The sequence below is a fragment of the Rhea pennata genome, chromosome Z (assembly GCF_028389875.1).
Source record: "Rhea pennata isolate bPtePen1 chromosome Z, bPtePen1.pri, whole genome shotgun sequence".
In the NCBI taxonomy this organism is placed as follows: Eukaryota; Metazoa; Chordata; class Aves; order Rheiformes; family Rheidae; genus Rhea; species Rhea pennata.
Window position 1 is genome coordinate 31,889,807 of NC_084702.1, and position 27,154 is coordinate 31,916,960.

At 34.5% G+C, this 27,154-nt stretch overlaps 1 protein-coding gene across 1 annotated transcript in view; it reads right to left on the bottom strand.

Annotated features, from left to right (window-relative positions):
• CNTNAP4 (contactin associated protein family member 4) overlaps positions 1–27,154 on the bottom strand; it is a 231,818-nt gene that overhangs the window by 26,610 nt on the left and 178,054 nt on the right. Inside the window, exons 10-15 of the mRNA XM_062599127.1 lie at positions 26,792–26,963; positions 22,929–23,035; positions 20,028–20,147; positions 15,787–15,984; positions 11,017–11,173; positions 7,533–7,660 (exon numbers count right to left, since the gene is read on the bottom strand). Of these exons, the coding sequence (XP_062455111.1) occupies positions 7,533–7,660; positions 11,017–11,173; positions 15,787–15,984; positions 20,028–20,147; positions 22,929–23,035; positions 26,792–26,963 (882 nt within the window). The remainder of the gene's footprint in view (positions 1–7,532; positions 7,661–11,016; positions 11,174–15,786; positions 15,985–20,027; positions 20,148–22,928; positions 23,036–26,791; positions 26,964–27,154) is intronic.

Genomic DNA, 27,154 nt, shown 5'->3' on the forward strand with positions numbered 1-27,154 from the left:
GTCCAGTGAAGATTTACCAGATAACATAGAGCAAGATAAAGTTCCCAACAACTCCTACAGAAGGAATTAAATATCTAAAGTTTATGACAATGCTTCTCTTTAAATTGACCACAGTTTAGAGATTTATATGCACTCTTACATGATGATTCCAATATGTCACCTTTACTTGAGCGGAGGTTACAGGAACAGATACATAGATGTTCCACTGGTTTTATTTTTCTTTAATCTGGCATTTAATCATAATGTGCTAGATTTTGGTCTTGATTATTAAAAAGCGTACGTAATAATCTCTAAAAGCACTCTCGTCTAATGAGCACATTATCTACTTTATGCTGCTCAAGTAGAAATACCTTGTTATTACTGCTGAATTCTTACAGATGTATCTGTCTCTTTACTAAGCTACATTGCTTTCTAAATCAAATGAGGCATTCAATACCTTCTTATCTAATTGAACGAGGCCAGTGCACATTCTCCTGATAATGCTGTGATTTGATTCTAAATAGTATGGAAAAATATGTCTTTTGCTCCAGGCACTCCCAGTTTTTGAAAAAAAAGCCCAGACTTGCAAACTCCTCTCTTACTGCAGGATCAAAGCCTGCAATACAAACAGGCCCGATCCACAGCTCACTGAAGGAAAATTGAAGTCCCCTCACGCATCCCCGCTGGACTTTTTAATAGAGTTTTAATCGGGGTTCCAATCCTGTGCCTAGAAAAGCAGCATGGCAGGACATGCTTTTATTCTGGCAATTGCTTGCTGCGACACTAGGCACTTGGGACTTCTGCCAGCCATCACAAGTTGGAGCCGCAATCAGGACAATTTTTGCATGGTAGGCCGGAGCTGTGAACAGATGGCTCAGGGCTGGGAGAGCAAAGAGAAGCTTTGCACCTCGCTCTCCCCCACTGTACGACGGGCTCCCCCCGTGGCAGCCACAGAAGGAAGCTTATCATTTTGTGCAAAACACCAGGAGCTGAAGACAACAGCCTCATGCACTGGAATCATTTTTAAGCCCATGTTTCTCAAATGTTTCAGGTCATGGCTCCCACAGAGCAGAACTTGGCTGCAACTATGACTCAAGAATATAACAGCTATTTAGAAAACAATGGGCTGGCTGTTACCAGTAATTCAAACACAATGGGAAATTTAATACTAGTAATTTATACAAAATTGGTAAAACATTGCTAGCAATTAGAAGAGAAACAATAGCAGCAGCAACAGTCCGGTAGAGTAATGATACAATTAGCTTCAGTGAAGCATTTGAACAATCCTTGCTGATCCGACTAGAGTCCTTGTGGGAGGCAGAGGTTAGGAAAGTCAAACGCACTGCTGAAATACAGTGACCTAAAGGGTAGGTTGAATTCTCCCTCTCTTTTTGACAATTTTGTTTTTATATCAAGACTCTCAAAACTGTCCTTAAAACGAGAATTTTTATTCTTCATGTCTTAATTTCATCTGACTTCTCCAATTGCTCTTTTCCTCAGTCCTGAAAATTATGTGGTTTATGAATGCTATGGTACTATATGAATAAAACAGGTTAAAAATACATCTATGGAAAGTGTATTACAGAGTATCTTGTGCTGTAAAGCAGGGTAGGAAAAAAAAATTCTTCATTTTTCAGCATTTGTCTCACTGTCTCCTGCTGAGTTTTCTGGAACTGACAATCACCATGTAGATAAGAAATCAATAGTATTTAGCATTTTATGAGAGTAGGAAGACTATAGTCTTCCTATGAATTAAAAAAGCAAAGCAGAAGACAGTCTTGTTTGTTATAAATAAAAAAGTAGCATTATATATGTTGAAAAATTACTTTAGTGTTTGGCATATACCAACTTGAAAATGTAATGTGAAAAGGGGGAAAATGAGAATGAGACAGATAAATTAGCCAATTGAATGTTTCCAAGATGATAAAAATGATTCTTCCAAAACAATTGTGTAAATGTATATAGTAGAGCACTCCAAGTCTTTCATCAAAATAGAAATTTATCATTATTTTAACAATTTTGTGTTGATACTTTTAAGTGTTGTGTCATTCATTCTTGTAGTATGAAACTCCAGCAGGGATAAATGTTAGTGGAGAGGCAGGGGAATTAACACAGTATTTTTAGTAAGAAAAAATGTACTGCTCTCATGTTGCAGAGCAATAATTTCTATAAATATTTTTTGATTATCCTCCCTTCTCCTCAAAACAGAACAAATCTCTAACTGACATGACACACAAAATATTGGTTATCTTCTATAGAGGGATGTAATTAAAGCACACTGTTGTTAACTTGGAGGTCCTTGCTGAGTTCTCAAACAGGTTATTTTGTTTGAGATGATGCTTTATTTGATCTGCCTTTCAGGTTTCCCATATTCTCCCTGAGAAGGATGTTGTGTGACTCCCAGAGAGCTCCCAACACACAATGTGCTCTTCTATGCAAGAGCCAACTTCTGGCCCCAGCTATGTCAACAGCATCTTTGAACTTCATTGAAATGTTACCATGATTAGTTTATAAATGCACTGTAGTAATAATATAGAAAGGTAATACTGCACAAAGTGTGCTTACTGTAAATTGTGGATCCTATTAGTATAGAATATAAACAGTTGAACTTGACTGATCTCAATGAAATTACTAGGTCTGGATTTATCCTGTTGCCTTTCGTCTGCTGCTTTTTGTCTTGCCTCTTAAACTGATCTTTAACTTATGTGATTATACTCTTTGTATGCTAATGGCTTTGTGGGTGGGGGTAGAGGGATGCTGCTTTGCTGCACTCCTGTGCAAAATACGGCAAGAAAATAATCATGATCTATCACATGATTGAGTTATATTTATTTTCTTCATATTTGCCTGTCAGTGTTGCTATGTGTAAAACTTCACTTCACTCAGCACAGCAATAAGGAGGTCAGAATTACTGAGAAGTGTGCAAATTGCTTCTTATAAAGCTAAAATCTGGCCAGCTGGCAACTGTTTGCCTTTGAGAATTTGTGGAATACAGCTGCCTCATCTGTATCAGTACTTTCAGCTCCACTACATTGCAGCTTATTATAAAAGTCACAGATTAAAAGACCAGAAGGGAAAACTGTGATCATCTAGTCTGACTTCCCATATAACATCGGTTGTATAACTTCCCTGAATAAATTCCTATTTGAAAAAGACCATTTACTCTAGGAAAAATCCTCAATCTGTATTAAAAAGAAATTATCCATTGATGGGAAATCCATGATTGCTCTTACTATCATGTTATATGCTTATGTACACACACATGCTCACTCCATTTCCCCAGCTTCAAATCCCAGCAATTAGATCTTTGTCTGATTTTCTCTCATGACTTCAAAAACCATTATTTTCAAGTACTTTCTATGTGAAAGACTCCATTTAAATTGAACATAATGCCTCATACTTCATCTGAGTTAAGCAGACAGTCTGAGCTTGTGAGGCTTTCACTGAAAGATGCACCTCTCAGCCCCTTAGTGCAATCCTAGACTGTATTTACACAGTTAAAAATTTTAGGCATAGACTTGTACTAAACTATTTTACTAACTACCTAGAAAACAGTAAAAGGGGCCAAAATAGCATGGATTACACCTAGGTTTGGACTAAATGAATTGACTTTGATAAGCTAAGCATGAAGAACAGGTGGACATTGAGTACACAGACATCTGTCATTGACAAAGAGACATGCCCTGAGCTCTGGGGCTGCTGTAAGCAAGAGGAACAGACCTGGCTGATGATCAATTTAGAAAGTTAGTGTGCTGCCATCGGTAAAGATATCATCTATAACATTAATACAGTGGGTTTCTAAACCTATCCACCATTCATGTCCATTAAAGAACGTTAGACATATATATATGTATATACAAATGTCAAAGTGGGAATTCAGAATGAATTGATTATCTACTTGCATTATCTGTTTGCAATTGAATTTGTGTGTTTCTAACACATTGCATTCAACAAAGCATGTGATAATCCACCAAGGGTCTTACTGGATTCCAAGTACCTTACATCATCACTATGCTTTTACATAATACTAGTCTCTCAAAAGTTTGACCAAGTTCACTCATATATAAACTTATGATGAACAGTATATTGCCTTATATTATACTGCATTATCCTCATATTATATTTCATTCGATTAAGATCTACATCAACAATCTTATTTTTGGTCCAGGAATCAATTCCATGATGAAAGATTATAATCACTCAACTATTATCCATAATATCAGCATATGAGTTTTCTTCCAGTCTTTGGGAAATACTTATATTTTCCAATGTTTACTGAAACCTGCTAGTAATATATCAGAGTTTTCACCAAACTCTTACAAGAAAGCAAACTTTTTGACCAAAAAAGAGATGTTTTTCATGAATTTTTCAATATTTGAGCAAAAGCCGTATGTTGATAAAATTCTAATAAAAGAAAGACTATAAGGGTGGACTTTTCAAAATCATTAGTATTCAAGTTTTTTTTTTTCTATCTACTAATAGCCTAGAGGTTTCTTTTGTCTTTGCATGCTTAAAAATTCATCCAATTTTCCTACTCCGTTGATCACAGATTAAGTATATCTATTAAATCTAGTTACCATTTCAAATCTGATACCAGCAATGCTGACGTATAATTTGTTAGACATACTGTAGTGTACTACAAAAAATTAAAAGGCAATATAAAGAGCATAGTAAAGAATTTCTAGTAAATATGTTAAAACATTCTAGTATTATTACTTTTATTCAGTACCTTGCCTTTTTCTAATGTCACAATTCTATAATTACACATTCTTTTTCCTTAAGAAATTCTGTATTGTTTTCTCAAATTTTAGTCCCTACCTCCTAAAATTATGCCATCTCTTACCATTATTGTCTTAAGGGTATATTAAAATTATCTGAAATGGCATATTAAAATTATCTGAAAAAATATCATTCTTACTGTTCCTATTAAACAACCTAACTGAATGTTCTTTTTCAAGGTTTTGCTGTTTTATTACCGTTAACTGTCATAATCAGAAAGGTCTTCTCACTGAGATTATTTCAATCCCAAATTGCTTCCCCAAAGTCAAGATCTATAATACTGTCTGACATTATAAAACTATTTTTCTGACATTCAGGCTTTGACTTCTTCTTGTACTGCTCCTCATGATATATTAGTTCTCTACAGTAGCTTGTCTAGAAACACTGTGATCTTTTAGCATCACTATGAAATTTTATAGCTATTCAATCACTCAGACTAAGAAAATATCAAATAAAGGAAGGGAGGTCAGTGGGTGTCAGTACTGTGTGTATATTTTAATGATGCATCAGGGAAAGCTAGTTGGGATCCATGTTTTAAGATTTGTGATAATTGAGGTCAGGTTACATAATTAATAATGGCTGGAAACTTGTAAGCAGTGAGATGGAAATTTTCCACACTTATTAGTAGTACATGAACTATAAGTACTTCCTCTCCATTTTTGTTATTGTCCCTGATTCTTTCGCTGTGCAATTTTTTAATGTAAATACCAAACGCCATCTATTCCTAAATTACAGCACATCTCAGTATTATTTTTTGCAAATGTTACCAAACCAGGATCACCAGTCAACAGCCTTGAGGGCAGAACTGCCATCCAGAGGGACCTAGGCAGAACAGAGGAACGAGCTGACCTTATGAATATAGAGAATGCCAAGTCCTGTCCTGGGAAGGAAGAGCCCCTCGCAGCGACACAGTGGGGCACTGGGCACTGTGGGGTTGGGGCAGCTCTGCTGAGAGGCCCCAGGGCCCTGGCGGGCTGCGAGCTGGGCACAGGCCAGGCTGTTGAAGGATGTGGCTGTGTCTGCTGCTCAGCACTCGTGAGACCGTATCTACAAGCTGAGTCCTGTGTTTTTCCCAGCACAGGAAAGACATGGATAAACTGGAGCAAGTTCAGTGGAGGGGCACCACACTGGAGAGGTCTGGAGCACTTGCCCTGACCTGCAGGCTGAGGGACAGGGCTGGTCCAGCCTGGAGAAGGGATGGCTCCGGGGGGACCTCTCGGCAGCCCCCCAAAGCCTACAGGGAGGTCATCAAGAAGGTGGAGCCAGGCACTTCCCAGTGGTGCGTGGCAGGAGGATGGGAGATGATAGCCATAAGTTGAAACAAGAGACGTTCAGAATGGATATAAAAAAAACATTTTTCCCCCATGACGACAGTGAAGCAGTGGAACAGGCTGCCCAGAGACCTTGTGCAGGCTCCATCCTTGGAGGTTCTCAAGCCTCAACAGGACACAGCCTTGAGCAGCTTTGTCTAGTCTCATGTCTGACCCTGCTATGAGCAGGATAGAAATAATCAGTTATTTCACATTCAGGTTTCAAAGAAGTAAAAAGGAAGCTCTAAACTGTATTTTTGAGCCTTATGAATTTTCATAAGAAAATTAGAATGCGCTGCTGTTAATACACATCTGTTAACAAATCTTTCAGGCATAATCAACCTGACAAGTCACAGGAATGAAAGCAGAGATGACATAAAAATAAACACACTCTGATTCCTATGCATTTATATCTGCAGTCTCTTGAGTAAGCCTCAGTATTTCTTTACGGGTATTCATTTCCCTTTATTCATAAAGGCTGAAGAAATTTGAAAAACAAACATGTCATGTGATGAAAGAGGACAATCATACAACAAATAAAAATAGTAATTTGTAATTATTTGAAGCAATAGTGAGATTCATGAAAATTAATAGGATAACGTTTGATGAAAAAAATGAAGTTTATTAAATATATTTAACCCTTGCCTAAACTACAGGCAAAAATCCTGTCCCTTTAATTCATTAGTCAAGATTTTTAGGATGACCTATATTTTGCTTCTCCTCATTTTGATTACAATATTAGCAGTCATAGAATTTTGTTCAATCATTTATTACTGAATATAAAATAGATCTATGTTCTTTGACAGGAAATGTTAATTGATGAGGTCATAAATGTCATCATAAATCTTCAATAAGTACTAAATTTTCTCCAGTTTTCTTATTACATTTCAGTGATTCTTCAGACCTGATTTTGTTCTAGTTGCTGTACATACATTTTTAGCATATACTAGCTTTTCTTTTTGAACTGCTAGATATGTTATGAATTTTTAAATTCTTAGAGTTGAAATTTTGCTCATAAATAGTGTATAGTGACCTAATCTCCCTTAGTACAGTTTTCTTATTTGCACAGATACTCAGAGGAATTAACACACAAGGTTTGGTGACAGAGGCATACATATCTAGAAATGAGCTTTTTTCTCCTGAGATATGGTAAATAACTATTAATTCTTTTTCATGTAATGTTTAATTCATAACTGAATTGAAATCACACAAAAACGCCGGAGTTTGTCCTCAAAATGTCTATTTGAAAACTATACTAACTGTTCCTGTCTTCACTACCAACATATATGCTTATAAACGTATATTTTTAAAATTCTATCCGCGTTTCTAATTTTGGCTTTTTCCTTTCTAACTAGTCAAAAAACTGGATGGCTAAGCATTATCTTAGCCTGTTTAGCATACAACATTTAAAATTTATCATTATCAAAACCCGTCGTTACTTAGCACAACTCTGCATTTACTTACTATCACCCCGGCAAAGCAAAGGCCCAAGCTTGTAAGCTGCTTCAGAGTTAGGTCTGTCAGTATCTGTGATCACAATTTCAGTTACTGGTAGATGGTCCTTGTAGGAGAGGAATCCAGTATCGTTAGTCCTGAAAGGTAAAATGAAGCCAGAACTCTCCTGAATGTTTATGATAAATACATTTCCTTATTATTGATACATTTGGGGGGAAGAAGAAAGAATTCTCAGAAAAGAACAAGTAAGGGTGACTGTGAACACAAATGTGAGCATACACTTTTGTGCTTTGGTATTGATATCGTGGTCATTCAGAGGACTGAGAGGAGCTGCTTGAGAAGTGGGCACGTTTATGGTTGTGCTCATTTGCAAAAGCACAAGATAGTGTATTTGACATAATCAAGCACCTAACTGGCTGTCTAAATCAATGTATATGCACATGTCAATAATTTCACATTGCTGAAGAAGTATTACATCTATCATGGCCTATTTCTTCATTTTGAATACTAAAAGACTTAACATAGCTTTAAAATAAGTTTAATGATCTTTTTTCTTTTCTACTTTGAAGAGGTTTAAAACAATCACATAGAAAAATGAGAGGTCATGCTGAGTATACAGCAAAAGCAGCATATGCTTCAAATACATAACTTGCAGAAAAGGAAATATGCAGTTTAGCACTCTATGCACATGCACAGTACTTCTGATCTTAGACAGAATTCTTTGTTTAATATCTTCATTAACTTAGTCTCAGAACTGAACTACTGAATTTCATAAAACAGCAGTGCTGGCCCTAAAATTGCTTTCACTGAATGCATGAAAACATTTAATCACCCAGGATCATTGTGGAAAATTCAGTCCTTCCACTCAATCTATTTCTAACTGAATCCTCCTTTAATGGACAAAGAAAATAGCTCAGAGACAGCAATAAGAAAACAGAGGGGAGATGATCTGGAATTCACACTGCTCAGAGATTAAACGCTAGACATACATCTCAGCCAGCAAGCCAAGTCTTTTGGGGAGTATAGTCAGGCTTAGCAACCCAGTCTCTCAGCCTTCTATACACGTTGACACTGAGAGAGTGGGAAGAGATTCCCTCCTAGGGCTGAATGAAATGAGTGATTTTTTTCTCTTATCCTTACTATCATCACTAATCTTTTCCTCACATGTAATTTATGTCTATCCATTTTGCACCACCACTTAAAACACTAAAAAACAACTTTTATATTAATTTTTGATGAGGTGAGATATTGTACCTCATAAAAATAAAATCCGGTGAAAGTATTTACTTGTCATAAAACTATGTTCCAAATAAAAGGCAACAGAGAGGAAACTGCTTTACCTCCTTTGCAGAGAGGATCTGCCTTTTCAGAGATCTTTAGGAAAAGATTTCTTTCTTTCTTTCTTTCTTTTTTTAACTCTCCTTTTAGGTTGAGTGTGCTTTATAGACTTATTATTTTTTTTTGAGTTTTCAAGTAGTCAAACAAGGGCTTTTATAGCTATATCTATATTCAGTCTACAAAATCAGATATATTTCATTATGAACTCACAATATCAAGACCATATCTCAAAACCATATGGTGCATAAGTCTGGTTCTGCGTGCTCATTCAGAAAGCATCTCAAGTAGGCACAGCTCCCACCTGCACATTCTGCCCTATGAGCAATACTGAAACAACTGATTCAAATCATTCATCTCCAGGAATTCAAATGTGATGTTAAGCACAGCTACAATAATGAGTGTAAACATAGCCTCCATAAAAATGAAGTCACTGGGATAAGTCCCTTCATTTAAAGTGAAAATTAAAGTGTCGAAAGTGGTGATATACAGAAATGTAATACTTGAGCCATTATGTTCTTTGTGAAATATATTCACCAACATATAGAAATTACTCAGACTGGTTATAGCAAAGACATGCATCCTTGATTTGTACCTATCTCTTCTATCTACTTGATACACAAGCAAGATATCATTATAAAATATGCGTATGAATGAGAGCACGATGAATGATAAAAATCAGTAAGAATATATTACATATACGAGCAACTGCTCAAAATCCTATATCAAAATGTGTTAATTTTCTAACTTTTTTTGCAATTGGGAATCATAAATTGATTATATTTTTATATAGCACAATAATAGGGAAATTCACAGTCTGCTGGGTGTTTGTTTAAGCTCGTTATTAGAACGAACACAGCAGATACTACTTAGTGAACTTTATTGCAGATTCATGTTCTTTTTGTTTGTAGATCTATGGAAATTTACACAGCTTGTAAAAAATTTCCATGAGACCTTTGCTGTATTCTCATTTCTGTATATACTAAGTTCCCTACTTAAGATCATAGAAACAACATTTTCATACCAGACTCACTGGCTATTCCTTTAAAGGGTGGGTGATATCTTGTTTGAGGAAAACAGAAGCTAATAATTCATTTTCTACATATCAAAACGTTCCTAAGTACCTTTCTTGCATATTCTATTCCCCTTCTGAGTGCTAGATCCCTTAGTTCTGCGACTCTCTGCTACTCATTAGGTAAGATTAATAGAAATTAAATATGCTTTAAAATTTTAAAAGCTTAAAGTTTCTTAAGCAGTGAAGTTTGAATTTAAAATGTCCTAGTTGGCTTAATCAAATCCCTACGCTGCACTAGAGTTGTTATTGAGAAAGCTGTATGCAATATTTTAAATGAAAGCTTTGGTTTAGATTTGACATCATAATAGGGACTCATTTCTGTTACTTATTTAAATGAGATCATAAGTAACACAAGATAAACTTCAGATACCATTAGAAGACTTACCCTTTAGAAATACTTCCATTCCCTCAGACTAGGATTTCATTCCCTCAGACTAGGTTGGCTTTGCTGATAACAGCTGCCTCTAAATTCAATTATCGAAGTATTAGATAATTAACCTACAGGAACTGGGCATAAGAAAGCCTAAACTTAAGTGTAGTTAAAAGCGAGGCTGGAAATTCCTTGAAATCTTGAACTTTTTTTTTTTTTTTTTTTTTTTTTTTTTTTTTTTTTCCCCAGAAGCAGCTCATAGATTAGCTTTAAGTACCTTCAGTATTCTAATTCTAGTAACTGAAGTTATACTAATGGCATGAGTTTATCTTCTGATAATATAACATGCAATTTACTCCAAAACCGTATAGTGTCTGTATAAAATTAAACCCTCCTCAAATACCCCCCTCCAAAACACTGAAAGAATTAACAATAATAAACATAGTTCTGATCTGGTGAGAAATTGTGTTTTATATTAAAGACGCAGATGATACTGTGGTCATTTAAGTTTACAGCAGCCCTGGCTTTCGAAATCTGCTAAGGCCTGTATATATGTACGTGTGTACATACGTATGTGTGTACGTACGTATCTGTGTTTGTATGTATCTATCTATATGTCTATCTATCTGTCTAGATACCTATCTATCTATTTATCTATATGATTGGTTATCCAAGAAAAAGTTAGCATGTATAAAAAACAATTCAAAAATCACCATTCATTTCTGTCAGCATTACAGTTGCAGTAATGTTGGGAATCAATGCAGCTCCCCTCTAGTCCACAAGCGCATTTTTGAATGGCAGGCAAGGAACCTCCCCAGTAAGTCTGTGTTTCATTAGTTCTTCCAATCCACCAGCTCAATGGCATCCCATCTAAAAGTCAAGTTAGAAAATATCAGTGCCCAGTCTCTTCTGCTTCTCCCACTTTTTCTCGTCCAAACAGTTTCCAAAAAATCTAAAAAGTCTAAACAACAAATGAAAAAAAAAAATTTGACCACCTTTCTTTAATGGTAATCAATCATTCATTTTAACACTTCATTATCATGTATTGTCATAGCTTTTTGCTTGTATTAGTAGAAAAGAGAACTCACAGCTCAACCAGCCATGATATTAGAATCATTTATCTTAAGCAGTCTATTTATGTAATTTATTTTAAAATAGCCCATGAAAAAGGAGATGCTATCACCCTAAAAATCAAAGCAGTTAGTATTCCTCAGGTAAAGATCAATTTCAGATCATGGAACTATTAATTGTACTATGTGGAATGTGAAGAGTTAAAGAAAAACTACCCAGAAATCGACTCTTCCCACTACTAAGTGTACTGCAGAGTACTACACATATCTGTGATGCATATTAAGCATCTGAACAAAACTGCTGTGTGCTGTTAATCAGATATGCCCAAAGACAGGTGTTAGATCACACACAATGGATTCAGAATTTATATACCCAGAGACTGCAGAAATCATATTAATGATTATGTCAGATAAGCAAGTAGATGTATCCAGTGAGTAGAAATGAGGTATCCCAAGCCTATTACATCTCTGTGGTGTGCACCAGTCGGAATTGTTTATAGTAAAATGAAAAAACTAGATGTTTCCTTAATGCTACAGTATTGCATATTAAGCTCAAAGATGGTGCCAAGCAGGCATAGCAATAAATAGACAAAATATACAAGCAGATAATCTCAAAAAGATATGAAGCATAAAGATAAACCATCTCAAATGAGAGGGAAGAAATGTGAAAGATGCAATGAATTAAAGTCGGGGCATGAGAAGAAATCCAAGTACTGTTGAAAGGTAGAGTTCCTTACAGATGTGCTTCTTTTTGCTGCTGTTGAAACTCTGTTTTCAGCAGCAGGCCCCCTTGAAGAAGCTGGAATTTATCCTAGTTTCAGCTTTACTTACAACTGCCACTGCTTATTAAACCTCGCTGTTAGATAAGACCTCTGTTACGCTGACAATCTCTCGGCTCGTAAACATATTGGCTGCATTCATTACCACACAACTGTCGGCCCAGCAGGCCAAAAAAACAGTGAGAACAGTTTCTGGGAAAGTCAAACTTGCATAATGGCATCAATGCCCAATATCAGTGTTTCTGTTTGCAAGTCATCACAGGGGGGATAAAACCTAGAGACAGTTTATAAATAATTTATCAGATAACACTTTAGAAATCTTCAGACAACAAGGACTATAAAAAGCAGTGTATTTCTGCTGTTTCACCAGCATGTCTAAAACTTATATTGCAGTTATGAATTAATATTCTCAGCCTTTAGCTGGGGACATTGGGGTATATTTAAAAGCTGATCTGAGTTACTTGTTCATATAGCAGGGTGAGAAGACACTATTTACTGAAATACTGCAATTCACACTGATTAATCCAGCCTGGTGTTTCTGCTTTAGCAATAGATATTGCCCAGAGCAAAATAAAGTTAACAAAAAAGAGGTAGATATTTCTTGAAAATGAACACACACATGTAGTAGCAGGTAACTTCTTTCATGACATGATTTGAAAATATTGTACAGGCTAACTGAATATATTACTTAAAGCACAGTCAATTAAGAACAGCTGTCTGCATCGTATATCCCAAAATTTACTTAACATGACTATCATCAAATTCTCTATTTTTCAGACATTCCTAATGGAGGTTACAGATTACAGAAGTAGGAGCGATTTATTTGTGCATGCAATTCGATAATATAACCATTTATATTTCAAATCCTTATATTTATGTTCATAATAAACAAAACTTCTTTTCATGCAGAAATAGGTGAGAAATCTCCTTCCAAAGCTCTCAGAAACATTTTCAGTAGCAAATTTAAATCTGAAATCAATATTCTTTCAGAGAACAAATGATATGTTCTCTCTTATCGCCATACTTCTCAGAAGAAAATATATTTTGAAGTAGAAAAAAAATGAAAGTGAAAGAGGATTGCTAATTCATCCAAATTTTTGCCAAGTGGATGGTACTGGGATTATATTCAGGAGATGAAAGGAGACCTTTCATCGGGTGCCACGACCTTGAATTTTCAAAAGTTGCTAGCTTTCTTCTGACGTTTTCTCTTCTAATGAAAGGAGAAAGTTTTTTAGTGTCCTAAACTTACACTGGTAGAAAAAAAGGGATGACAAATTGGAGGGCTTTGCAAATACTGGCTCTCACAGTCCCATTAATAACATTTCATAGCTTACATTCTGAGATATTCAAAGAATAAAAATGTTTACTGGAATAAAAATATTTTAGGATATTTTTAAAATAATGACTACAATTTCTTTAGACACATTTTAAACAGTGTTTAAACAGTGTTCATCCACGCACTGTCAATTTGGCTTTAAAGGAGATATCTTGGGCACTTCTATGAGTCTAGAGTTATCTTTGTGGAAACTAACTCAGCAGGACTCACATAGTTAATTCTGAATATAGCTCTGCATTACTCTGCTATTCTGAGGTAGATACCTGATCTATGCAGTTTAAAAATTATTTGGTCAGGTAGTTACAGTGATCCCTGTATAAATATAGCCCTAATCTTCCACTAGTAGTTACACTTGACACGTGCCAATAGGCTCTTAAAGCCCACGGAAACTCCCAGTGTTTACTGCTGATGGAGTGCTGAAAACAGCATCTGTTTCTGCTCATTGATCACCAAGTTCCTTGAAAAAAACATACCAGCACGTACATTTTAAGGGGAAAAAAAAGAACAAAGCCATAACCACTTTCTCCGCCCCTTTGCAGCTGGCTCTCCCAAAGCACAGAGCAGTCGGTGCTGCACTGCGCAAGCCTCTGCTCCTTTCCCCAGGAACTCCCTCGAGGAGTCCCGTTGGTGTGACTGAACGGCCCAGAGGGGGTCTAGCCTTGCTGGATCTTCTCCCACGGTCATTGCATGTGAAATAGAAAAGGGCACATCTGAATCCTGGAATATAAATTTCTGAATTCTATTTTAAAGAAGTCGTTTAATTACAAATACTAAAAGGAGATAAGAAAAAGCTAACACTTCCTCTAGAAAATTAGAAAAATGTGGCTCTAGCTGCTTTGAAACGGGCGGGGAACATATTTATAATAATAATTCTCTTTTTAATAAGTATTTGCATCTCATCCTAATTTCTGAAAGCTCAGTATGGACTTTTATCAGAAGTGTCAGCAAAGAAGCCTAGACTGAACATTACTAGACGCCAGCTTTCTCTTTAGAAAATCTATATAACTCACGAAGAACTTTCACAGGCTTATTTACTCTTAGCAGTCAAAATTATAAATATTGGATGATTTTGTGTAATTGATCTCCTTTAGCTTTATAGTAAAACTTATATTTCTCTGCAATCTCAGCGGATGGTAAAAATAAAAGTGGAAAATCCTGCTTGTATGGATTTCTCCCCTCCTTCTTCTCTGACCAAAATTTTTCCATGACTCAAACCAATGGATTCAGATGGTGGAAGGTTTTGTTTTTGTTTTTTGTTTTTGTTGTTTTTTATGCTACCGTGCAAGGCATGTAATAGCCAAACAATACAAAATACTGAGAGAGCACAATCTTGAAACTTTCTGCCTGATATCCGTTGGGCTTTTGAACACCTGACCATAGCTTGACTTTGGAATCCACATGTAAAGGGAGGATTGGTGAAACATTGTATCTGTGATATAAGTAAGGAGGCAAAACATACACAGAAGGGAGTGAGAGCGTGAACCAGAGACTGTGGAACTCAAAGGCTTCCTCCCTGCTCTTGTTCTTCCATCAGAAAAGAAACAAATGCAAGGAAAAGTTTCAGAGCTTTTACCAGACAAGACAACCAATCTGGCTTAGAGATAGAAAATAAAGCTTTTTTTACCCCAAGTTATTTTGTAGCATTTAAAATGGATTTGCACACTTAAGCTTGTTAACAGCAGACATGCATCAGTGAGAGTTAAGATATATACTTGGCTACCTAAGTTAATTTAAGTGCATCAGAGGTTCTCTAGCAATTTTTCTCTTAAAGCAAATATATTTTTGTTTTTCATCCGCATTTTAACTATCTTTTTTTCTGTAACTATTTATATTGGTAAACAGAAATTTAATTTCAACAAAGTTTTATTTACTAATGTCAAACACTGAGCAATAAGTGTTCAAAAACATGCAGTAAACTTCTAGTGGTATTTATGCACTAACCTATGTTCTTTTAAATAGATATTTCCAGAATAATTAGCAATTCCCCACAAAACCCTGAAAGGCACACCAACAAGAGTTTGCTAGTAATAATCTCTGTTAATTTAACAATTTGTAATTTGTCTTACAAAGGAAATTCACTTTGAGAGTACTTAATATTGTGAATGAAGATCATTATAAACTGATATTAGTGTTTTTCTGGTTCAAATACCTCTAGCTCCTTACAGGGATTTGAGTACTGGATATTTAAAGTTGTTTAAACTCTGTAGTAGCAAAATGGCATAACCTCGATAGAACTAATAGTAGTCAGTAAAATAAAAAGCACTATTCAGCATAATAAAATGTGTTTCTTTTACTTACCCTGTTTATCTAAAAGCCTCGACTTTTTGCAGTGGTAAGCAAGCTCCTGTTCACAGTGTTCTGCATGGTTAATTGTAGCCTGAAGCTGGTCTAGGCTGGCAGAGTACTTGAAAAACACGGTGTGGGGGTTCTCTCGATTAGCACTTTTGACTCTGGTTAAGTTGGTGTTGTTGTGCTGTATAATTGTCCACGTTGTATCTTGCAAAACATATGTGAAAAGTAATAAAGAATGTGAAAGAATTGTAAAATTTAGCAATGGAAAGAGAATGTATAAAGAAATCTATCAAAGTTTAAAGTAACACTTTTGGTCACAAAAGAAAAGGCTTTTGGGCATGTGAAACAAGACCTAACTGAGCCAAATGAAAACAATTAATCACTGTTTATAAGTAGATTCCCATGACTGTAAAAAGTATTCACCTTGGTATAAATATCAAGGACAAAAACAGCAAGTGAGGACATCCCTACATTTGCCTTCTAACAAGACATATTCTATACAAAGAATTGCAATGAAAGAATAGAAAAAAAAAAATAATGTCTATTACTGTTACTTCTCCCAGGTTTAAATTGTTCATAAAATAACACTAAAGTCTATCCTACATTCTATCTACATTACATTTCTCATTATATTTTTGAATTAATTTTGTCGTATGACAAAATAGCCTGCACCCTTTTGCTATTACACAAAGAAGCAAAAGTAGATTCCAGGTTTTTCATTTACTATAAATCTCAAATTATATGAAGGTTTTTCTAGCCATCTAAAATCAGAGAGTAATCATTACTCGATGTACTTTTCAAAATCTATATTTAGTCAAGGCCTAAGAGTTTCAGGACTCAAGAACTTTCACTGTTCAACAGAGCTGCTTTCAAACACCTGAGGTAGCACTGATTTATGATAACCACCGTGGTATTCCCGCTTGACTCAGTGCTGTAACGTGATGAAGTACCAGTTCAGGTACTGAGTGTTGCATTTTCCTAAAAAGTACATACTGCTCATTCTTAGCTCAGATACTGCTGGTGACAGAGTTCACTACTACATTACATTTTGTAGACAGGCCTAATGATTCATCTAAATCAGGGGCATGCACAATATTGCCAAAATATTACTTCCAGTAGCAACTGAATTGTGTCTGAGAAGGACTTTTCTCGTAAACCACTAGCAAATATATTCCAAACATTTTTTTTTTTTTCTGGAAAAATATCTTCCAAAGTAAGACTCTAATGAAAGAACAGGAAAGACTCGCGTACAAGTATAAATATAATTCAAATATAGAACGATATAATATCCAGTGTATTTATAAAAGGTAAAATATGTATTACAATGTGGGTATGCACACTCTACTAAGAAGTAGACTTTGTCTAGCTTGGACATATCCATCTACGCTAGTGAACAAGGTAGTGAGAACATCAATAATTATTCAGTTATATTTGTATCTCACAAACATTTTCATATTAAAAGCTTTCTTTCAACTTTCTACAGTGATTGTGGAAAGCGTTTTTAATTGTAAAAACTTACTGTGAAACCAAACAAATCAAGAACTCACTTTAATGTTACAATACTAATATGAAGTCATTACTTTAAAATCTACCAGAAGCCACAGGGTAACTATTGTGTATTTTGGGGACTTTGGGACTAAAGAAAAGAATTTTTCTACACCCTGAAACATAAAAAGGATTAAACTGGCTGGCACCATAGCACAAGAAGGCATTGCTCACTATTTCTTAGAGTCTACATATAAGGAAGGGTAAAAGCACTTACTCTGCTTGGTAATACAGAGATTAAACCTTCCATGTTCCCTGAAATATAAATTCACATAAATACAGGTGGCTAATAAAGACCACATGCTACTTTTTTGTAGCTTGGCAAAATCACCCCACACTGTGAAAAGAGAAGCATCAAGCTCCTGCCATTTTAGCTTCCACTTACAAACCTGTGGTAATCTAACTCACCTAACTAAATCTATATCCAGGTAGGCATGTGTAATTTCCTGGTTAAAGCCAACTTGTGTCAAGTCAAGCTAAGCCTACACTCATGTTCCCCACATTCTGGTGTCTTAATGATGATGTAATCGTTTTTGAGTGCATTAGAGAAATATTATTTTTCCTTAAAATAGTAATTTAATAATATTCTAATATTAATATTTAGAAATATTCAATAGAGTTTTGTCTTATTTCATGAACTTCCTGCAGGCCACACACAGCTGACATTAAAAGATTTTTATAGTAAGAAAAGAACTGATGGACACTAATCATCAGAAACACTAAACGAAACATCAAGATGTGATTCCTATTCAATAAATGTTATACTAAAAGGAGTCTATTCATGCAACTTTATTAACATTGTTTGTAAGAGTTTGGCCAAATCATGGAATGACACTAAGTGCATTCTCATTGTTGCAAAAAGCAGGTAGCTGAAAGTATAACAAAGTTAGACTTCTTTTCCTATACAAACTCACACACACACACAGACACAAACACATGTTCAACAAAAAAAATTCAGAGCCAGATTGGTGAGCTACCCCACTCACTTCCACAACCCCTGTGGTACATTGGAAAGAGAAAGGCTCGTCATGGAAAATGCTGGCCACCTTACAGGGCACTTTGGACTGCAGCTTTTCAGCTTTGAAGCTGATCTCCAGGACTGAAAGTGGGGAAAGGCACCTGCCTCCCCACTGTCTGAAAATAAAGCCACATGAATGTCAAAGACAAGGCAAGGCTGCAAGAAACACAGGCATCTGCCTCTGGTGGGAAAAGGGAATACCAGCCGTGAAGAAACTGGGGACAAACAAACAAAAAAAAAATACAGAAGATCCGTCCTGTCAGGTTGCATCGCGAGACGGAGAACTGATCAACGAAGTTTGTTTAATGCAGTGAATAAGGAGCAACCGAGGAAAACAGAAACAGCTGCTTACGGACACATGGCATAAATCAGACACTACACTGTACCTCAGAGGGATAGACCCAGTTTAAAAAGTAGTCATCTTTCTGCCATAATTCTTTAGTCTCTTCCAGTCTCGCAGGACACAGGTATTTCTTTTCAAGGGCCTGTGCTAATCTGAAGTGTGCCCACTATGAGTAAGCACAGTTTACTTTATAAGCTGAAATGGGGAGACTAGCACAGACTGAGAGAAACAATTCTATTATTTCCATATATATAATAAATACTTCTTAGATTGCTGTGAAAATCAACCGATGTCGTTGGCAGACACAGTCCTATCAGTTTCTAAAGAAATAAATTCAATCATGAGGCTTTTCCCTTAATACGTGAAGAAAATTTTTTATGAAACAAACATGCAACATTTAAAAAATATCAGAAGATGATTTTAAGCTTTCTAAGTCAAACTTTTAACATTTAGGGTATATTCAAAACAAATTCATCCATGGCTTAACTACCTAAAGTTAAAACTCTGTAAAAGTCTCTTTTCATATTCTTGTCACACAAAACAGTGATATATTTCCATTATTTTGGCTGGAAAGCAATTCAAGTGAAAAAAAAAAAAGCTAATTAATAATAAAGAAAACAGACACAAATAAAATAATTTTTATTTTCAAAAAAGTGTTTAAAAAATGTAAGCTTAACTGAAAGGATGTATGCCAATAAGCATAAACAGATTGGTTTGTTAAAAAGCTAAATGATAACAATTTCAGATACCAAAAACTTATAGCGACAGAAATGATCACATGCAAAGAGCAAAGTGCATAAAAGGAGGTGCTTGAGAGTAAGACTGTGAGAATCCTGCTGGTAGAATTTGCCTTTTCCAAAAGATCTGCGAGCATTCTGAAAGGCAAAGTTTAATGTCTATTCCTCACCACAATGGAAATTCTGTTCTGAATTACAATCGTTCATAAGGTTAACAGGCAAAAAAATCAGCAGTTTTCTCATAATATAAATTATCTCTCCTTTCTTAAACATCCTCAGAGATTCTCTAATTTCAGTTAAAACAAAGATGTCCCCCCCATCAAAAAAATTTATTATGAAATTCTCTCCAAATGGAACACATCCCAATCATGCACCACACAACAGGAACCCCAAGTTAGCTTCAGACCCTGAATCCTGTTATTACTCTAATTTCTCTGTCTAATTCTTTGCCCAGTATGCTGAGCTAAGGAGCCACCTTTATTTTGCTCTACCTGTATACATTAAACTCGTGCTCTACAGAGGCTTCTTACTTGATAGATTGCATTTCTATATAATGAGCATGCATACAGACTGAACTGTGAGTTTAGGAAGTTTATCACCTCACCTGTCATATTACAGTATACAAGAAACGGTCCCAAGGGGCCACTTCCATCTGAATCAATATTGTAAAAGCCTGAAGTGTTCCCTCTGTGCTTATAGGCTTCACATGATTGCTCATAGACGGCTGTAAAAGAACACATTCCATCACAAATGTAATGGCATCGTTTTACATTTTATTCAGGGAAGAAAAAGAAAGCTCATTGGCCTGTGTATGGGGAAAAGAAGTGTTTGTTCACAGCTAAAGTGAACTGAAGAAATCACACAGTGAAAACTATACATTATATTTGCATTTGTAAAGGACATTTAGTTTTCTTTAAAGGGGAGATTTAAAGGGGCATTTTCCAGCATTTTCTTCTGTATTTCAAACCAGAAATGTCAGGGAGCAAATAGCAAAATGAATGACCTCAATTGAATCAGAGTATTTTTTATTAAATACGGCAGAAGGCAAGTGATATTTCTAGATGTTTTGATTGTCCCCTGGCATTTTTTGGCTTGTACACTTATTATTCTCAGATAGCAGGGCAAATGACTTGTCAGAGACTCCAGAAAAAGAACTAAATCAGCAAAGACGAAATGACAGCTCCTCAGTCCCATGTCACGTATAGTTTATATCAGTTAAGGACTGATGAAAAGTCTATCACGACTTCTATAAGACAGAAATTTGGGAAAAGGGATTTCTGAATCCTCCTTTGTAATTAAATAGAAAGACTACTTTAGCTTGACTTCCTGTTTAGGCAATCCATTGCTTCTGAGCAGTCGTGCTATGCTGGTCTTTCTTTTCAATTAACTGTTATCAAAAACTATGAAATGCACTGTCAAAAAGAAATGGTCATTACCTTCAAAAAAAAAAAAAAAGACTACAAAGGCTACAAAGATAATAACACAACTGAGCAAGAATTATGCATAGTTGAGAAGATTTTCGTATAAAATCTATATAAATTTGGTTTACTAAAAAAAATGCAAGATTAAAGGAACTACTAAAGTAAAACAAAAGAGATACTGCTTTTTAAGAACAGGCTAATATTTGGACAAGTGCTGTTTCTTTGCAATTTTTGGTTGACGGTTACTGACACTATTTGGTGTCTCCTATTAAAATAATAATAAATACTTCATTCAGTAAAGATTTCTTACTTAATGAAATATTCAGAATGCACAATTCATGCCAACTTCAAATAGAAATTTATAGTCCCCCATAGTAAGTAATCTTAGCTCAGTTTGAAACATTACAAAAGTGATCATATTCGGTTACATTTTGCCTTTTGTCCCGGGAATGTGAATGCAGAGAAGATTTTAGAAACATGACAATTCATTTAGTAATATTTACAGATCAGTAACTTCTGTATTTAGAAGAGTATTTATTGGAGAAATTGAGGGACGTATTTTGCTTTTAAAATTGCACAGAAGTATGACAGCATTCACAAAAAACCTCTGTTATTTTGATATTGTTATTAAGAACACTACAATCAAATACTAGCAGGATTGTATCAATCAAATACTAGCAGGATTGTATTTTATATCCATAAATACATCATTTTATTAATAATAGATAAACATCCCAGAAAACATTGGTATATATTTTTCAACATTGAATAAGAACTCAGTAACTTTTAGCATATTATTAATTTTTGTACAAAGAGTTCCAGTCATTTGGAAAAGATAGCTTCCATCTGTCCTCACAGATGTCAACAACTTTTTGAATATATGATTTTTTCAATTTATAATGAAACAAATCACATTCATCTTCACTCTGGGCATGTCATAGGTTTATACCATACCCTGTGGTGTTCAAAAGCATCTGTACTGTTGATGTCTTTTCCCTGCTACAGGGATTTACTTTTTCTTAAGCATGTTATTTATACCACTGCATTCTTTACAAGTCTGGTAGTATAAAACAAGTAGACACTGTTGCTGACCCTGTAGAAATGGTATTTTAATACAGTCTTTTTAGAGTCATTGATTTTTCAAAATATTCTTGTATACAGATATACATTCTATTCATAAAATATACCAGCAAAGATTTTCTAAATCGTGTAAGGAAAATTTTCTCCAGATACGGTTATTTACCTTTTTGATATGATAATGAGGGAACATTTTGAAATTTACAAAAATTACCTGTACATTTTTAATGAAGATTTGCAGTTATTCCAAGTATATATAATCAGGGCTAGAGTAACATATTCGACTACCCAGAACATGCTTAAAGCAGTATAAATGTGGAGCATTGCCTATGAAATTAGTTCAGTAACTTTTAATTAAATAGAGAGATCAAAGTACATTCATTGTATTGAGTAGATGAATGACATGTCTTTGTTCACTCCTCTTTTCCGAAAGTCTCCTTCTATGCTTTCTTTTTTGCCTGAAAAAGCTTTTACCTAAATGCAATACCAAAATTTATGAAAGGTCACTATGTGATCTCCTCAGCATTGCAAAACTCGTTTTTATTTATGCCAGCTTTTTTCCAGTCACCCTACTGCAGCCTTCTCCTAATCCAGTCCCTGATTCAGCAAATTATATAAACATGCTTAAAGCTTAGCATGAGATGACTTTTACATATGCATATAGTCCTATTATCTTAAAAGATAAAAATATATTATTTATGTGATGAATAAAGAGGAGTTAAACACATTTTAAACAATGTACTGATTCAAAGAGTAGATTTTAATCAACAGAAAAGAAAAATACGGACCAGCTTGCGTAAATCATGAAAAACATGTCCTGGAAGAGATACACAATAGATATTTAAAATAGAATTTTGAATTCTCAAGGCCTTTCCTCAGACAAAAACATGAATATTTACATGACTGAAGGGTCTTGTAATATACATAATGAACACAAAGGTGTTTTCTTGGAGGACAAAAATCTTAACTGGAAACAAAAACATAGTCAGAAAAATTCTTAGACTTACAATAATGACAAGTAGCTCCTTTGTAACCAGTATTGGTACAGCTGCAGTAGAAGCTGTTCCAGGATTGTGAGCACTCACCACCGTGTTCACAGTAATTAGGCGAACACCTAAATGAAAAAAAAAAAAAAAAAAAAAAAAGGTAACATCACAGTAGGTTACTTTCTACTCTTCTAAAAATTCCAGAAAAATACAAAATGATCTCATAACAAATACAACTAACCATCGCACCTCAGAGTTATTTCTCATTCTAAATTTGTGGCTATCTCCTACTCTAGAAAGCATAAAAATATCCTAGTATGTCAGTTCCACCACAAGTGGTAACTATTGGTAAAAAAAAGAAAGTCATTTTTCATTCTGTTCATATGAGTGTAAATCTGCTGAAACTGTATTGATTTTAATGGCTTTCTTCTGGATTTACAGTGGTAGACTACAAAGCAAATTTGCCCATAACTGTTTTATGGTTATGTTTAAGACTGCAGCACTATCCTTAAGTATAAACTATTGCATCAGAAGAAACAAAAGTTATCTTTTCAATAACCCAAATTGAAAATCTATTGAAGTAGAGCTACATGTTTCAACTGATTGTTTGTAAAGTATTCACCTTGGAAATTAGTCAAATAAAATTCTAATTGCAGCATGTGTACAGAAAATATAGCTCAGAATGTATAAAAACTCATAATTATTAATATTAACCACAAAAAAGAAGACAAGCCATCTAATATTCACAAGTCTGCAAACTTCTTTTTAATTCACTCAAGAAATCTCAGAAAGCTATTATTTTAAGACCGTAAAAGTTCAGCAGTTCACAAATCTGTCCTATCAATATTCAGGACTTTTGTACATGCACTATTACTAACGTTCAATTAATTTTATTTTTTCTTTTATATTTATAAACAAATATAAGGTTTCCACAGAAGAAAAAAAATGTAAGCAGGTGTATAGCAATATAGGTCATTAAGTTTCAAAGAAATAAGTGACATTTTTACCAGTAAAAGAGCTGATGATGTACATATTATTTCACTCATAAAATGGATTTCTAAACCAAGTCTATAAATGGAATATGTCTGAAGAAGGTTGGATTTGAGACACAAAAGTGAACTTTAGGCATTGGACACAAATCAGTTTTTCATTAAATAGCTTGTTTAAATGATATGTAAAAATGTGTACAAACTCTTAGAATAAACATTTTATTTTGCTCTCTACAGGTATGACTGTAGTTATTATAAATATACACTTCCTCTAACATTGTTAATATTCATAAAACACCCTTTTGCTGCCATTCAAGACTTTCAGTCCATTCTCTGGCAGTTACTCCACTTGCATATATTTTGGTCATAGTTTTCATTGCCTTATTCCTTTTTAATAAATACATCATTACTCCTACATTGCAAGTGATTTGCATGGTCTTCACTTGTATTGACTGCCTGTCCATTTTATTCATCTTCCTAATAGTATTCATAAGATGAAAAGCTTAGATGAAATTGATGATACTTGTGCTAACTTGAAATAGAATTGAAAATAACTTAGAGAATATTTTAAATCTTTTAACAATATGTGTTGTATCCTTCATTTCAGAATATATAATATAAAGTAGCCACTAATTAAGTCAAAGTGAAGCTATGCATATTACATAGCCTACAGCAACCATATCCAAAGCAAGATTTAGAACATGATTTCTCTGAAAAAACTAACTTTCTGACAAAAATTTCTAATACTTCTATTGTAAAAGGTAATTTCTGCATGCATCACTATGTCTACTTAAAATAAGAAGCAGTGGATCATGCATTTACCATATATTACTGGGTAATATACTTTTAAGTGTATGACATCCGCAAATGATGCATAACTTCAAAGCAGAATAATAATCAAAAGCCAATATTCAGAAAAGAACGCTGAACTTGAACACAAATATACTTTTTTCAAAGAAGAAAAAATGAAGTATTTTATATACCACCTATCTAGACATTTTCTGTGCAGTGTTTACCATAGTTTCAGACCATGCTAAAAGATATTTTGAAAAGAACAACTGATTGCTGTAATTTTCATTATTTTTCTTTCTTCAGTCTTTCGTTAAGAAAAAAGCAAAAACTTCTGCAGTAATAATGTCTACTGATTTTTTTTTTTAAGATAAAACCATTTATTTTGGAGCATTTTTTTTTTGTGCAATGCATTGCTGCTAGGACACTAAAGGCAATAACTCCTGTAGGCAATCTTATGCTTCTGTAGTAAGCTCTGATGTAATTATGAAAGATTTATCTGGTACTCTTTCCTCAGAGAGTAAATATGCTAACTTTGTAAGGCATTTAAAATGACATTGTGCCCTTTAAAGTTATTTTGTCAATGGTTTATGTATAATTAGTAGTTATTAAACCAATATATATTGATAAAGCAGCTGAGAGAAAGGATATTAAGAAGAAATATATGAAGAGAATTATTTGCCTGCCCGAGAGGTATATGAGCAATGCAGCATTATATAAATATTATACAGTGAAATGACTAAAGTGAAGGAGCATATAAAGAGCAATGACTGGAAAGAGTCATAATCATTTATATAAATGAATAGGATTTCGATGTTTATGAAACTAAGAAAATAAATAAGAAAATGATAGGGAACTTTTGATAGCTTCATTTTAAAGAAGAAGAGACTAATAAATTATGGCTGAATGCTTAAATTAATGATTAAATGACTACTATCAGGACTTTAAATCTGATAAGGAATATTCTCTCTATATGTTGGCTGTGAATACACATATATATATATGTGTGACAAATACAAGTATATTCATTATTTTTAATTTATGTTCTACTGCATATGGATTCAGATCACCATGCAAACAGTAACTTTTACATATGCGCATACATTTTAAACATGTAAAACTATTATATTTAACTGTCCATTGTTTCTATCAGAAAAACCATGGACAACTCCAGAATTTGAATGGTGCTTCAGCATTTAGAATTGGAGCTTTGAAGATGCTGACAAAGGTTCAAAGATGCAAGCACTAAAATGATAATTATTTTTTTTCAGAAGAGGAATGAAAATTCAATTACTTTTTATCTTTAATTTCCTATTATATTTTCTTAATTTTAAAAAATACATTTTTTTTCAGCAGAGGAATGAAAATATGAAAGAAAAACATGGATATCTAGAAGAAGTAAACAGCTTGGTGAGTATTAGAAAGCTAGTGGTTCAGCAACAAGCCACAATTACTCCTGGAATATTGCAATTATAAGAACACATTGTGAATTAACAAATTAGAAAATAGAAGAAAATAATATGTGTGCCTGAAAATACAGATCACAAGGAAAGTAGAAAAGATAAAGAAATGATACGTTTACCCAAAGCTGTAGGGAGGATTTCTGCTATTGGGAGCATGATGTTAAAAATCTTGATTACCTGAGCCTGGGGCAACCAGAGCTATGCAGAAATCATTCTAATATGAGAACATTTTCTCATGAATGGTAGGGCACACAGAATGAGGCAGGCTACCTATTACAAAACCGTTTAATATACATAAGCAATTCAGCAATTTTGGCAGAGGCAAAGAAGAGCATATCTTTTCCAGGAAGATTTACAGTGAGATGTAGAATTAGTTTGATAATCAGAAAGATTGTTCTGGATGAGGAGCTGCAGAGAATTAGAAATCTCAGTTAATTTTAACGTCAGTTTCTCTGATTTTACGTGCATGTGGTAAATCAGTAAATGGAAATTTACTTTTCATGGCTGTGCTAAGTATGCTGCAATAGTTCTAGACTTTTAACCACTTGTGAAAGAAAAAGCATACAATTTTGTAAGTATTCTGTTCTTTGTCACCCAGTCATTTGCAAAAAACATTCAAGGAAATACATGAATGAATACTTACCTGTCTATGATGCCACATAAGTCTATCTGCAGGTCACTGAAATTGCCAAAAACATTTTGCTGAACTGAGATCATATCCACAGGTTTGTTACCAATAGAAATGAGTTGCATACATCCTTGAAAACCTCCAAATGAGCTGTTACATTCAGTATTGTTTCCACCATTAGGACAGCCTGAAACAAGCAGAAAATCTGGAGCTGAAAAAATTATTTTATGGAAAAGGTTTATATATTCCATAAGGAGAATGGAAGTTCATAATTTCCAGGCGTAAACTTTGTGAGAGGAAGGTTTTAGCCAGAAACTCTTCTGATTAGGCATGGCGGTGGAGCAGTAAAGATAAACTGTTGCTTGAAAAGTATATGCA